The sequence below is a fragment of the Eriocheir sinensis genome, chromosome 24 (assembly GCF_024679095.1).
Source record: "Eriocheir sinensis breed Jianghai 21 chromosome 24, ASM2467909v1, whole genome shotgun sequence".
NCBI lineage: Eukaryota > Metazoa > Arthropoda > Malacostraca > Decapoda > Varunidae > Eriocheir > Eriocheir sinensis.
The window spans coordinates 17,642,627-17,658,838 of NC_066532.1; the positions used below are offsets into that span (position 1 = coordinate 17,642,627).

General features: G+C 41.8%; 1 protein-coding gene across 2 annotated transcripts in view; it reads left to right on the forward strand.

Annotated features, from left to right (window-relative positions):
- Nucleotides 1-16,212, forward strand: part of LOC127002984 (uncharacterized) — a 63,420-nt gene that overhangs the window by 13,959 nt on the left and 33,249 nt on the right. Inside the window, exon 1 of one of the 2 annotated variants that reach the window (XM_050869334.1) lies at nucleotides 11,644-12,268. The exons of the other annotated variant lie outside the window; for it this stretch is intronic. Coding sequence (XP_050725291.1) covers nucleotides 12,229-12,268 — 40 coding nt within the window. The 5' untranslated portion in view covers nucleotides 11,644-12,228. Of the gene's footprint in view, nucleotides 1-11,643; nucleotides 12,269-16,212 lie in introns of those variants that run through there. 2 annotated transcript variants of the gene reach the window in all.

The window sequence follows — 16,212 nt, forward strand, 5'->3', positions numbered from 1 at the left end:
CGCCCACTTTTCTGTTTACAAGCTTCCCATAACTTAAGGATCGGTAGATAGGCTATTGTGATCTACCGCTGGCCTTATCTCTTATCTTTTTATACTTGTTTTATCTTTTGAGGTGTTCAGAGACGCCTCCTCCTCGTCCTTCTGCCTCTCATACCTCTAAAGATCAGCAGACACTCTTGTGGTCATCACGTGTCTTACCTCTCCTTTTTTTATACTTGTTTTATCTTTTGAGGTGTTCAGAGACGCCACCTCCTCGTCCTTCTGCCTCTCATACCTCTAAAGATCAGTGGACACGTTATAGACGACCACCACTTGCTCCCTTCTCTTCTTTTACATATTTTAGCATTTTTCTTTGTGTTTACTTTTTGTAGCTCTTTGGGTTTGCGAGACGCCCACCTCCTCGCCCTTCTGCCTCTCATACCTCTAAAGATCAGTGGACACGCTATAGACGACCACCACTTGCTCTCTTCTCTTCATTTGCTTTATTTTGCATTTTTCTTTGTGTTTACTTCTTGTAGCTCTTTGGGTTTGCGAGACGCCCACCTCCTCGCCCTTCTGCCTAGCTCTTAATACCACTGGACGTCAACTGTGGGCCGTCCCGTGTCTCACCCCTCAACTTTTTACTCATTTTAGTTCTTCCAGACACGTCCCTCCCTGCCAACCTGCCTTCCTCAGCTCTAAAGGTCACTAGTCAGGTTATCATGCCTTGCTGTATGTATCGCCTCTTCTTTTTTATCTATTTTAGCTCTTCAAGTTTATGAGACACCTTGCCTACCTCACTTGTCACTCCCACAACTTGCCCACCTCGCCTTCCTCCCTGTCAACCTCCCTCCCATTGCTGCATGTAAAGGTCGGTAGTCGGGTTATCATGCCTTGCTGTATGTATCGCCTCTTCTTTTTTATCTATTTTAGCTCTTCAAGTTTATGAGACACCTTGCCTACCTCACTTCTCACTCCCCTCCTTGCCCACCTCGCCTTCCTCCCTGCCAACCTCCCTCCCATTGCTGAAAAGGTCGGTAGTCGGGTTATTATGCCTCGCCTCCTCTTTTTACTGCCCTCAGCCGCGGGACATCTGCATCCCCGACCGATTAGTGTGACTCAAGGTGAACGAGTGTGTCCTTGTGTGGGTCAGGGCGGGAGGCGAGGGACGTCAGGCAGGGCAGAGAACTCAAAAGCCCCTTATTATCACACTCTTCGAAGGGTTACTCTCCATCTACTTCAAATGGCTATCGCGGAAGTTGTCGGGGTGTTCACGGGTGGTTTCATGAGCCCGGCGGTAGTTTTGCAAGGCCTCCGAGCTATGAACGGGACAAACATTCATAATACCCCGACGTAGCTCCTCTCTGGCCATGACAAACGTTCGTAATAAGAGCCACAAACGTTTGATGATACGAGTGTTCGATATTTCGGCCCGTATTATTAACCCGGTAGCTGCGGGGGTCATGTTACTTAGGTTAGGTTAGGTTAGGTTAGATTAAAGGCCCCTCTAAGTAAAATAATGAGAAAGAACCATCACTCACGCAAACCATTTCATAATATATATCAACGCATGTGTGATCAGTTTATGCATCATCTATTTTGGGAGGTTTATATCATGGCAGAAATTTGGCCCATCGCTGGTACACGGTAAAGCCGCAAATTTGGCCCGTCGCTGCTCCCGGGTTAAACTCTACGAAGGGTTAGTCCATCTATTACAAGTGGCTCTCGCGGAAGTTGTCGGGGTGTTCACGGGTGGTTTCATGAGCCTGGCGGTAGTTTTGCAAGGCCTCCGCGCTATGAACGGGGAAACACTCATGACAAGCCAACGATGCCAGATTGTCGTACTCAGCCTGTTATATATTCCGACTTCCGACCCCAAATCTGCCTCCTGGGCCCCAATAACTAGATTCACTTATATTTATCGTTAAAATAGTTCATTCCTGATGTTTCTTGGCAATAGTTAGGCGTCAGAAACCGGTAAATACTATGCTCTGAGTACGACAATCTGGCACCGCTGAGACACCCCAAAGTAGCTCCTCTCTGGCCATGAAAAACGTTCGTAATAAGAGCCACAAACGTTTGATAATATACGAGTGTTTGAAGGTCGTATTGCTAAACATTTCGTCGCCAAAGTTCACCTATTTGACAAGGCTTGCGTAGGAATTTTGGGCATTTCCAGGAGTAGTTTTATGGCCCTGCTGGTAGTGTGGCCCTTCTTCTGTACCATGAACCTAAGAAACACATATTTGACAAGGCTTTCGTAGGAGTTTTGGGCATTTCCAGGAGTAGTTTTATGGCCCTGGTGGTAGTTTGACCCTTCTTCTGTACCATGAACCTAAGAAACACATATTTGACAAGGCTTTCGTAGGAGTTTTGGGCATTTCCAGGAGTAGTTTTATGGCCCTGCTGGTAGTTTGACCCTTCTTCTGTACCATGAACCTAAGAAACACATATTTGACAAGGCTTTCGTAGAAGTTGTGGGCATTTCCAGGAGTAGTTTTATGGCCCTGCTGGTAGTTTGACCCTTCTTCTGTACCATGAACCTAAGAAACACATATTTGACAAGGCTTTCGTAGGAGTTGTGGGCATTTCCAGGAGTAGTTTTATGGCCCTGCTGGTAGTTTGACCCTTCTTCTGTACCGTGAACCTAAGAAACACATATTTGACAAGGCTTCCGTAGGAGTTTTGGGCATTTCCAGGAGTAGAAATATGTAGGTACTGTGACCCTTCTTCTGTACCGTGAACCCAAAGAAACACTCATTAGAACCCGATTGACCCACCATTTGACCTTTAGAAATAGTTGATGTGAGAAGCAAAAGCGTCTTCAGGGGCTATTACAATGAGCAAATTTTCCGTGGATCTTCAGTCAAACCACGATTTCCGCTGGCGTGGTTCTCATATTTCCGTGGTTTTCTGACGTGTCCACGATCTTCCAAAGCTACGGTAGATTTCACTGAAGGACGACGGTATTACTCACCATCTTCATCAACAGCAATAACAACAAACAATTGAGAACCACGTTAGCGGAAATCGTGGTTTGACTGAAGATCCACGGAAGATTTGCCTAGTGTAATAGCTCCTTAATAATGCCGACCTATAAGGATCATATTTATTAATCCTCTCGACGGCCAAGCACACACATTTGGCAAGGATTTCGTGGGATTTCTGGGTATTTCCACGTGAAGTTTTATGACCCTGGTGGTAATCTGACTTTTCCTGTACCGTGAACCAAAAAAACACTCATTCGAACTTGATTTAGCTTCTTTTCGGCCTTTGGATATATAGTTAATGTGACCGTCTGAGGATACCGGCAAAAAACAGAGGTTAGGAAGCTTATTAACTATAGGTGGTTCTTGTGTTATGAGAGGGTGGCGTTGTGGAAGAAGCGTGTTAAATGAATTTCGCGTAATTTGAACATTTTCCATAATACGAATAATGCAAAAGAACAAATTGGCTGCGTAGAGTTGATTTCACGGGGCCAAATTTGTGGCTTTACCGTGCACCAGCGACGGGCCAAATTTGTGGCTCTACCGTGTACCAGCGACGGGCCAAATTTGTGGCTTTACCGTGTAGCAGCGACGGGCGAAATTTGTTGCTTTACCGTGTGGCAGCGACGGGCCAAATTTGTGGCTTTACCGTGTACCAGCGACGAGTCAAATTTGTGGCTTTACCGTGTACGAGCGACGGGCCAAATTTGTGGCTTTACCTTGTAGCAGCGACGGGCCACATTTGTGGCTTTACCGTGTAGCAGCGACGGGCCAAATTTGTGGCTTTACCGTGTAGCAGTGACGGGCCAAATTTGTGGCTTTACCGTGTACCAGCGACGGGTCAAATTTGTGGCTTTACCGTGTACCAGCGACAGGCCAAATTTGTGGCTTTACCGTGTAGCAGTGACGTCCCAAATTTGTGGCTTTACCGTGTACCAGCGACGAGTCAAATTTGTGGCTTTACCGTGTACCAGCGACGGGCCAAATTTGTGGCTTTACCGTGTACCAGCGACGGGCTAAATTTGTGGCTTTACCGTCTATGGAATAACTGACTTTTTTACATCACAATCTTCCAAAAGAGCGTAATGTAAATTGACGTAAAACAAAAGAGGTTGTATTTACGATATTAGACAAAAGAAGGGGAGAAAATACACCCACAAAGAAGGGGAGGAAGATACTAGGTTATGGATCTTGGGGTTCAGTTTTTACGAGAGATGGTAAAAGAAGGGGAGAGTCGGGAGACCATAATAGCGTGGGTCAGTTTTACGCCCTTGTCTGCGTCGCTTATGTTTGAACCGCAGTGGAACAAGGCCAGGCTGGAAGGACACGGACAAGCCCAGTATCCTTGCTTCCTTATGTAATCTTCCCTCCAAATTATCCCTAGTTCTCAGTTCAGCCATTCTCAGTCCCGTGTGTGTACCATCTCTCCTGGCTGGAATTGGGGCTGGTCGTTAGTTAGATAGTTAGTTAGTTAGTTAGTTAGGTAGGTAGGCAGGCAGGCAGGCAGGTAACTATCTAACTAACTAACTATCTAACTAACTAACTAACTAACTATCTAACTAACTAACTAACTAACTATCTATTTTTCTAACTATCTATCTATCTATCTATCTCACTCACTCACTCACTCACTAACTCACTAACTAACTAACTAACTATCTATTTTTTTAACTATCTATCAATCTATCTCACTCACTCACTCACTCACTCACTAACTAACTAACTAACTAACTAACTAACTAACTATCTAACTAACTAACTAACTAACTTAACTAACTAACTAACTGACTAACTAACTATCTATCTATCTATCTTTATATCTATCTATCTATCTATCTATCTATCTATCTATCTATCTTACTCACTCACTCACTAACTAACTAACTAACTAACTTAACTACACACGCCTTTGAAATACGAAAAAACAAAAACACTCAAAGCAGTAATGGTTTGATGGAGTTGCCGCAAGAGGGCCAAAAGTTGTGTTAAGAATAGCCTACGCAGCTCCCTCACATCCTTCATTCATCCTTCTTCCTTCCCACAGAGTCCTTCACCCTCTCCTCCCTGACCTCGGGCACGTCTTTCCTCCTTCCTCCTCCTCCTTCTCCTCCTCAGTTTTTTTTCTCACCTTCCTTTGTGCATGAATGAGTGTTGAATGATTCCTATTTTTATTCCATTCTTCTTCGTTTTTCGTCTTCTTTTTGTTCCTGTTCTTTTTGTGCTTTGTGTTCTTCTTTTCTTTTTGTTCTCGTTCTTGTTTTCGTTTTTGTTCTTGTTCGTCCTTTTTTTTATTCCTTTCCCTCATCTTTTCCTACATTATATTTTCCTTTTCTTTCCCTTTTAACTCCCTTCCCTCTCCCACGATATTTCTTCACCTTCCTCTCCTCGTAAGAAGAAATAAATACAGAAGAAAGGAAGGTGTTCTTGATTTTAACAGAGACCGGAACGAAGGAGTTGTGATACTGGTTAACTCTTGCATGAGTAAGTTGGATAGCACAGAAATAGCCCGGGCAGAAAGTCATGTAAATTCAGTTATAGGAATTAAAACTGTTCCAAGGATTTGCCACTGAAACGGATTAGTCAAGATACTAATGAACTCTTGCAATAGGAAGTTGGACAGCATAGAAATAGCCTGGGCAGAAAGTCATGTAAATTCAGTTATGGGAATTAAAGCTGTTCCAAGGATTTCCCCCTGAAACGGATGAAAGAGTAAAGATACTAATTAACTCTTGCAATAGGAAGTTGGACAGCATAGAAATAGCCCGGGGAGAAAGTCATGTAAATTCAGTTATAGGAATTAAAACTGTTCCAAGGATTTGCCACTGAAACGGATTAGTCAAGATACTAATGAACTCTTGCAATAGGAAGTTGGACAGCATAGAAATAGCTTAGGAAGAAAGTCTTGTAAATTCGCAGTGATAGGAATTAAAGTTGTTCCAAAGATTTGCCACTGAAACGGATGAAAGAGTCAAGATACTAATAAACTCTTGCAATAGGAAGTTGGACAGCATGAAGTTGAGCTTAAGTATACAATGTCTTACGTAGCGAGGTCAAGATGTGTGTGTGTGTGTGTGTGTGTGTGTGTGTGTGTGTGTGTGTGTGTGTGTGTACCTATAAGAACTGCCGGGGCCGTCACTCCATCTCCTGCGATCCATGTCTATTCAAACATGATTTACTTGGTTACTTACTGACATACATATTTACTCACTTACCTTACCTTACCTTACCTTACCTTACCTTACCTTACCTTACCTTACCTTGCCTTACCTTACCTTACCTTACCTTACCTTGCCTTACCTTACCTTACCTTATCTTACCTTATCTTGCCTCGCTTTCCCACCCCTTACTTACCTTACCTTACCTTACTTTACCTTACCTTACCTTAACTTACCTTACCTTACCTTACCTTACCTTACCTTACCTTACCTTACCTTACCTTACCTTACCTTACCTTACCTTACCTCACCTTACCTCACCTCACCTCACCTCACCTCACCTTACTTTACCTTACTCTACCTTACCTTAGCTTACCTTACCTCTTTTTCCCACCTCTAGAGTAGAAAAAAAGATGGCATGGGCGGTCCCTTAAAACTATCGACGCCCTTACGTAGTCTACCTTGCGGCCCATAAATTTAAACATCACTTGCCTTCAATTAAAACCCACGCACCTCTTTTTCACACCTTTATAGAGAAAAAAGTTTATGTAAGTGTCTTTGAAAACTAAGTAAGCCCAGCTCCTTCCCTTGTGGTCCATTACTCAAACATCACTAACCTTTTCTTAATCCATATACTCAACATCACATCCCCTTTTTAAACATCTATCAATAAGGAGGAGGCTTGTACCTTTCCATTGCGGTCAAATAATTCAAACATCACTTACTAACCTTTCCTTAATCCATATACTCAACATCACATCACATTTTTAAACATCTAATAATAAGGAAGAGGCTTATACCCTTCCCTAGCGGTCTATATAATTCAAACATCACTAAATAACCTTTTCGAATTCGTATTTTTAACATAACATCCCTTTTCAAACTTCTATGGATAAGGATGTGTTTTCTACGCCCTTCCCTGTATTCTGAGACTCGATAACCACTAACCAATTTTTAATCCATATATTTAACCTAACATCTCTTTTTTCTATAGATAAGGAAAGGTTTGGGTTCCTTCCTTCTCTTCACACTCAAACTAACTAATATTCTTTCCTCTATAGTTTTCAGTATATTCAAGATCCCTTTACCTTCCTTCTCTTCACACTCAAACTCCTCTTCTTCTTTTCCTCGTCCTTTCTTTATCATTAATTCCTCCTCCTCCTCCTCCTCCTCCTTTTCCCACCTTAACAGAGGAGGAGGAGGAGGGTGATGGGCTTGTCCTTGAGATCTGCCACGGTTCCAACTCCTTCCTTCCCCCCTTGCGGTATACTCCTTGGTGGACGAGGTTAAGCTAAAGTAATTGTAGTGATTCAGTGTTTTGTTGATCGTGTGAAGTGGCTCAGAGATTTCCTTTTGTCTTTTCCTTCCTTCTTTTCCTCCTCTTGTTCTTCTTTCTCCTCTTCCTTCTCCTTCTTCTCCTTTTTGTTGATCGTGTGAAGAGGCTCAGAGATTTCCTTTTGTCTTTTCCTTCCTTCTTTTCCTCCTCTTGTCCTTCTTTCTCCACTTCCTTCTCCTCCTTCTTCTCCTTTTTGTTGATAGTGTGAAGAGGGTCAGAGATATCCTTTTGTATTTGCCTTCCTTCTCTTCCTCTTCTCGTTCTTCTTTCTCCACTTCCTTCTCCTCCTTCTTCTCCTTTTTGTTGATCGTGTGAAGAGGGTCAGATATATCCTTTTGTCTTTTCCTTCCTTCTCTTCCTCCTCTTATCCTTCTTTCTCCACTTCCTTCTCCTCCTTCTTCTCCTTTTTGTTGATCGTGTGAAGAGGGTCAGAGATTTCCTTTTGTCTTTGCCTTTCTTCTTTTCCTCCTCTCGTTCTTCTTTCTCCACTTCTTCCTCTCCCTTCTACACGTTTTGTTTTGTTTTTATTTCCGAGTCTTAATATTCTTCTTCTCCCTCCTCCTCCTCCTCCTCCTTTTCTCTTTCTCTCACACGTACGTTCTTGTCGCCCCCACTTCCTCTTCTTCCTCTTCCTCCTCTTCCTCCTCTTCCTTCTCTTCGTCCTCTTCCATTGCTGTATATTCTTTTTCTTTTGCATTTTCTTATCTCTTTATCTTCCTCTTCCTCCTTATTCTCCTCCTTCACCTTTTTCTCTTCTTCCTCATCCTCCTCTTTTTATTAATTCCTCCTCCTCCTTCCATTTGTGTTCCCCTATCCATTATATTCTTCCTTCAATCCTCCATGTCTTCCTCCTCCTCCTCCTCCTCCTCCTCACGTGCCCTTGCTGATGTGAGGGAAGTAAACACACACACACACACACACACACACGTGCATCAGTGGCCCACGGAGGAAAACAGGAAGAACCATGAACCACACACACACACACACACACACACACACATGAGTCAGCGGATCGGCCAAGTATTATTCAATGGAAAGGTCACACGCCCGCTCTGGCTACACTGTTATGTCGACGAAAAGAAAAACTTGTATAAGGGAAGACTGAGGTAAAAAAATAGACATCGCATCGAATTGTCTCTCAGTGGCATTTGATGCTCTTCAGATCGATACTATAAACCTGATCCTATAAGCCGAATTCAAAGCCGATAAGAGGCCGATAAGAACGCCGATCGAAGTAGTAATAGACATCGAACGGAATGGAATAGCCTGTTAGTGGTATTGGAATCTCTTCAGCCCGATCGTGTGGGTTCGTTTTCAGACCGATTTAAGACAGCTTGAGACGGATAAGATGGATTTAATGCCGATTTAAGACCGATTTGAGACCGATTTTTAGACCGATTTTAAGACCGATTTTTTAGACTGATATGGAACCGATGTAAATAATAATAGACAACGCATCCAATACTCTCCTTGTGACATTGAATTCCCTTCTGACCGATGATGATGATGATGATGATGATGATGATGATGATGAAAATAAAAGAAGGAAGGAATGAAAGCACGAAAAAAGAGAGAAAAAAAGATAGAATGGAAAGGATCATATTTGTATAAGTTAGAGAGAGAAAAAGAAAGAAGGAAAGATAAAAAAGAAAGAATGAATGAATGAAAGAAAGTGGGATCACACATGAAGAAAAACATGAGAGAAAGGAGGAAAGAAGGAGAAGAACAGGAAGAACAAGAAAAAGAGAACAGGAACAGGAAGAACAAGAAGAACGAGAACTAGAACAAGAAGAACAAGAAGTATATACAAGAATAAGAACAAAAGGAGGGAGAAGAACAAGGAGAACAAGAACAAGAAGATCAAGAAGAAGAACAGGAAGGCGAAGGAGAAGAAAAAGAGGAACAAGAACAAGAAGAATAAGAAGACAAGGAAGAAAAAGAAGAACAAGAACAGGAAAACGAAGAAGAAAAAGAAGAAGAACAAGAACAGGAAGGCGAAGAAGAAGAAAAAGAGGAACAAGAACAGGAACAATAAGATGACAAGGAAGAAAGAGAAGAACAAGAACAGGAAAACGAAGAAGAAAACGAAGAAGAAGAAGAAGAAGAATAGGAAAACGATGAAGAAAAAGAAGAAAAAGATGAAGAAAGAAAGAAGAAAAGAAGAAAAGAGAAGAAGAAAAAGAAGAAAAAAGAAGAAAAAAGAAGAAGAATTACCCTTGCCCACATTTCCTTGTTCCTGAGTCAATACAAAGAAAAAAAAAAGAAAGAAAAAAAAGGAAGGGAATTAAGTCACTCTCCAAACTGGGCTGCACGATCTATACTTTTTTTCCTCCTTACCTTTCCATTCCCTCTACTATTTTTTTTTCCTTTTCATTGGAGGTCACTAAACGGTGGTGGTGGTGATGGTGGTGGTGGTAGTGGTGGTGATGGTGGTGGTGGTAGTGTTTTTTTTCTATTTCATTCATTTTCATTCATTCATTCATCATTGTAAGTTGTTGTTGTTGTTATTGTTGTTGTTGTTGTTGGTGGTGGTGGGGGTGAAGTAGGTCAAGAAGATATGTGTGTGTGTGTGTGTGTGTGTGTGTGTGTGTGTGTGTGTGTGTGTGTGTGTGTGTGTGTGTGTGTGTCTGTGTGTGTGTGTGTGTGTGTGTGTGTGTGTGTGTGTGTGTGTGTGTGTGTGTATGTGTGTCCATACAAACAGATCCAGTTCACACACACACACACACACACACACACACACACACACACACACACACACACACACACACACCAGGAAGTCCTTTAATTACACGACTGCAGGAGGAGGAGGAGGAGGAAAAGGAGGAGGAAGAGGAGGAGGAGGAGGAGGAATACGAGGAAGAAGATGAAGAAGATGATCAAGAACAAGAAAAGCGAATAAAAACAAAAACAAGAAAATAAAAAAAGAAAACAAGAAGAAAAATAAAAGAAGAAAACAAGAACAAGAACAAGAGTTAGACGAAGAATGAGAAGAAAAAGAACAAGAAGAAGAACAAAAGGGATAATAAAAAGAAGAAAAAGAACAAGGAAAAGAACAAGAGGTACAAGAGCAAAAAGAAAAAAAAACAAGGAGAAGAGCAAGAAAGACAATAAGAAGAAAAAAAAGAAGAACATCAACATCAAATACAACCTTATATCATCAACCCCAAAAATCTAATCCATACAAAACCAAAAACAAGAAAAAAAAAATAATACCACAAAAGAAGACGAGGAAGAGTCACATGCAAAATAACTCCCCTGGCAACTTGGGGTATTTTGGCGGGTGAATTGGGCGGGAAAAAACACTTGCTCACACCGAATAGACTTTACAACGACTTCTTAACCATAAAACCTCAATCCCTGCGTTATAGGAGTCATCTAACATTACAATGGGGTCAGTAATCTCAATGTTATCTTAAGTTCCATTCATATACAGACTTGGATGAGAAGAAAAGAACCATTGTCGTATACTTGAACATTTTGGGCATTTCCAGGGGTAGCTTTATGACCCTGGTGGTGGTTTGACCCTTCTTCTGTGCCGTGCACCTAAAACAACACTCATTAGAACCCGACTGATCTCCTTTTCGGCCTTGGGAAATAGTTGATTGAGAAATTGAGTGAGTGAGTGAGTTTCACAAGGCTTTCGTAGGAGTTGTGGGCATTTCCATGGGTAGTTTTATGACTCTGGTGGTAGACCTTTCCTCTGTACCGTGAACTTAAAAAAAACATTCATTAGAACCCAACTTATTTCCTTTTCGGCCTTTGGGAATAGTTGATTGAGGGACTGATCGAGTGAAAGAGTTAGTCTAGACTTCGTAGGCGTTTTGGGCATTTCCAGGGGTAGTTTTATGACCCTGGTGGTAGTTTGGCCCTTTTTCTGTACCGTGAACCTAAGAAAACAGTCATTATAATCCGACTGATCTCCATTTCGGTCTTTGGAAATAGTCGGTTGAGGAATTGAGCGAGAGTGAGTGAGTTTGACTAGACTTTCGTAGGGGTTTTGAGCATTTCCAGGGGTAGTTTTATGACCCTGGTGGTAGTTTGGCCCTTCTTCTGTACCATGAACCTGAAAAACCACTCATTAGAACCCGACTGATCTCCATTTCGTCCTTTGGGAATAGTCGGTTGAGGCATTGAGCGAGTGAGGGGCTAACTGGCATCTCTCGTAACTGACTGCGGGCGGACTGCAACAAACGGCTCACTGGCAGAAGGCGATCTCAGTGGTTGCCTGCTGGCCCTTGTGTTATACCATCTATCCCTGCTCTTCCCGCTCTGTCTCCCTCTCCCCACCTGGATCTTACCGCTTACTCCACCCTTACCAACGCGAGTGAGGTAGCGAAAAGCAATGAAAGGGAGGATGTTGTAGTGTGATGGTTCGTCTGTCTCTCCACAATGGGTAGAACACGAAAAGAAGAAAGGAAACGTTGACGTGAAACAGGGAGTGAGTGAGTGACACGGTGCCTCCCGAAGCTTCATGCCTTGTTTCCCGAAGTGGCTGGAGTCAGGAAAAGGGGAAACAGCCACGAGGAAGCATTGAAATCACCCTCTTTTGTGCTTTGAAGGGCTCGCAAATCGCCCACGAAGACAACAGTGATGGAAGACGCGAAGGGAACAAAGTGGAAACCTGTGACGTGATACCAAAACCTCGCCCCTGGAAGACACTTAAGTGGGAGCTCCTGAGTGCCTGCTGGGCCTGAGACACTGATAAGGTCCCTTGGTGTATCTGCCCGCTGTCTGTGTACCTGCTTGCCTGCTTGCGTGCCTGCTGTCTGACATGGCGGGCTCTCCTACGACTCCCTGCCTCCCACGCTTCTGTAAGTTTGCCTTCGTCTGTGTTGGTGTCGTCTGTAGCCTCCGTGTTCGTCTATTAGTACACATTTCATTGCTATTTTCGCAGTTGTTTTGATCTCCAACACTTTTTTTCTGTAGCGTCTTTGTTCGTCCATGAGTACACATTTTATTGCTATTTTCGGGAGGTTTGAAGGCTAGCAGAATACTTATATGACAGGCTGTAATTTCTGGGGTCGCTCGAGGGTCTATAGTATCCCTAATGTTTTCTATATAGGCCTCAAAATCCCCTTAGACATGTACATTCACGGGAGAGGCATACATAACCGACTCCAATAGATCTGGGCATCCTCTTTCCAATGGTGTTTTTGTTTTTTTAGCTGTGATGAATAGTTTTTGAGATACAGAGGTTAACAGAGACTCCCCATTGGGCTACTCGACTGCGCCTGAGGGGATAGTCGCGTCTCGCTCCACGCTCAAAGAAAGGGTTAATTAAAAGTGCTTATTTCCAAAAAAATAATCCCTATCTGGGCATGCTCGCTTCGCTCACCGCCCTCCTCTTTCCCCACGTCATGAACCTGTGATGCCCTCGAGCCCCCCTAAAAAAAATCTGCCAAAATTACGGGACTGGATGACAAAAGAAGAGCAGTTGATCGAGCAGGAAACGAGACATCCACGCGTCACTGAAACCAATCTTAACTGTACGCAGTGTTACCAACTAGTATGAAGATGATTATGCAGGAAATTTTAGTTGTGGTGCGTAAGTCATCCTCAAACGTCTTGGGACACCCACATTTGGTAAGGCTTTCGTTGAGGTTGTTGTGGGTTTTCTATGGGTAGCTTTGAGGGGCTATTACACTGGGCAAATTTTCCGTGGATCTTCAGTCAAACCACGATTTCCGCTGGCGTGGTTCTCATTTGTTTCTTGTTATTGCTGCTGATGATGATGGTGAGTAATACCGTTGTCCTTCGGTGAAATCTACCGTAGCTTTGGAAGATCGTGGACACGTCATAAAACCACGGAAATATGAGAACCACGCCAGCGGAAATCGTGGTTTGACTGAAGATCCACGGAAAATTTGCCCAGAGTAATAGCCCCTTAAGTGACGTGTTTTAGGCCCATATTTTCAATCATTTCTGGACGCACACTCCCAATTTGGATAAGGGTTTCGTAGATGCTGTTGTGAGTATTTCCACGGGTAGTTTTGAGTTGGTAGTGAGTGACGTTTTTTCGACCCAAATTCGCAAACATTTAAGGGTTACATACACACATTTGGCAAGGCTTTCGTGGAGGTTGTTGTGAGTATTTCCACGGGTAGTTTTGGGTTGGTAATAAGTGACGAATCTTAGACTTATATTAGCAAACATTTCAGGGCTCTCACATACACACATTTGGCAAGGCTTTCGTTGAGGTTGTTGTGAGTATTTCCATGGGTAGTTTTGAGTTGGTAGTGAGTGACGTTTTTTCGACCCAAATTCGCAAACATTTAAGGGTCACATACACACATTTGGCAAGGCTTTCGTAGAGGTTGTTGTGGGTATTTTCTGAGTTGGTAATAAGTGACGTATTTTAGGCCCATATTAGCAAACATTTCAGGGCTCTCACGTACACACATTTGGCAAGGCTTTTGTAGAGGTTGTTGTGGGTATTTTCTGAGTTGGTAATAAGTGACGTATTTTAGGCCCATATTAGCAAACACTTCAGGGTCACGTACACACATTTGGCAAGGCTTTCGTAGAGGTTGTTGTGAGTATTTCCACGGGTAGTTTTGAGTTTGTAATGAGTGACGTTACTTCGACCCAAATTCTCAAACATTCAAGGCTCACACGTACACATTTGGCAAGGCTTTCGTAGAGGTTGCTGTGTTAGTGTCTCCGTGGGTAGTTTGACAAGATTTCCGCACCATGAACGAGAAAAAAAAAACAATCAGGAGAACCGGATTCATCTCTTTGTGTGGCATTAGGAAACAGGTGTTGTGAGCCGAAAACAAAAGAGGATTTTTTTTTTTTTTTACAGCAAAGGAGAAACAGTTCAAGGGCGTAAAAAAAAGAAAAAAAAAAAAGAAAGAAAGCAAGCATGAAAAAAAGCCCGCTACTTACTGCTCCAAATGTTAATGAGTCTGTTGAAACTATTTATATATTTTTTCCACCTCGGCTTACTTATCCAGAACACTTTATAGGTAGTACTTGTAATAATAGTAATGATAATAATAGAAAATAATAATGATGAAAGTAGACCCCCACGAAAATTGATCATACATATCCACTCACTAAACAACATTGAAATAATAATGATAATAAAAAATAATAATTGTAATAATAATAAAAGTTACCCACGAAAATCAATCCAACATCTCACTCACACAAAAACGTTACCTTATAATTATTTCACCTTCACCGTTCCGTTCCGTCACGTGACTTGTCTTGAACCCCCCTACCCCCCCCCCCCCACCCCCCTCCCATACACACGTGCGGGGTCACATGTCAGGACACTTAACCCGCCAGACAGGGTTGCCACGCCCAGAGTTATGCGGAAGTTCTTTAGATTGGAGCTGAAAAAAAAAAAAATGTTGCTAGAATAAAAACAGGTTCGAAAATATTTACCCGATAAAAGAAGTATTTGAAAACTTGCAATCGATAAAAAATAAAAAAGGATACGGAAAATTTACTGCCAGATACAGGAACTCTGAAAACATGTTACCAGATAAAAAAAAATTGAAATCATGTGCCAGATAAAAAAAAATGGCAACAATACTATCAAAATCACTAGGGGCGAAAGGAAAGAAAGAAGACTATAAGAATGAAAAAGAAAAGAAGAAAAATATTACAGCTACCCCCCAAAAAAAATCATGCACGTAAAGAAAACGGCAGCACTACAACCAAAATTACCCAGGGACGAAGGAAAGGGAAAGGAAGAGAATGGAAAGGAAGGGAGACTATCAGATACAAAAAGAAAAGAAAAAAATAAGGAATGTGAATGAAAAAAAGAAGCAAGACGTAATCAGGAGAGAGAGAGAGAGAGAGAGAGAGAGAGACGATAGAAATAAAAAAAGAAGGGAATGTGATAAAAAATAAAAAATAAAAGGAATCCATGTAAAAAATAACCAAGACGTAACCAGTAACCTTCCTTCTCTCCTTCCTTCTTTGTGCAAATGGGCGGACACTTAGTTTTTTGTATATTATCCTAACATTCTTTTCTTCCTTTTTTTTCTGGGATTTTGAAAGGCCAGTTCTAGCCGTCTTAACCTTGGTCAGTGGTGGTTGAGAGATAGATAGATAGATAGATAGACAGAGTGAGAGAGAGAGAGAGAGAGAGAGAGAGAACAAATAAAATAGCGAGAAAGAAAGAGAAAGAAAAAAATGAATGGACGAAAGAAAGAAAAGAAAGAAAGTAAGAGAGAGAGAGAGAGAGAGAGAGAGAGAGAGAGAGAGAGAGAGAGAGAGAGAGAGAGAGAGAGAGAATGTTCTTATTCCTTTTTTTACTCCTCCTCTTCCCCCCCCCCCCCCTCCGTCATTAACCGATCCCTTCTCTTCCTCCTCCTCCTCCTCCACCTCTCCTCCTGCTCCTCTTCTTTTTTTTCTTCTTTTCTTTCTATATGTTTCGTTTTTCTTGTTTTCCTCCGTATTTTATGTTTTCTTTTCCTCTTTTCTTCTCTTCTTTTTTTTTCCTTTTCTGATTTTCATTTTTTCTTCCTCTTTTCCTATTTTTTCTTTTTTTTTCTTCTTCTTCTTCTTCTTCTTCTTCTTCTTCTTCTTTTTCTTCTTCTTCTTTTCCTTCTGATAAAATTATGTAAAACTATATTGATTTGAATTAAAACTGACGACAAAAATAAAATAAAAAGTTTAATAAATGATAAAATGATAATAAAAAAATGTACTTATGATGTAAATGTGGCAGAGTGATATTAAATGGAATTGCAACGAAGGGAAAAAAAAAAGATGAATGAATGAAAAAAATAATAAAATAAAA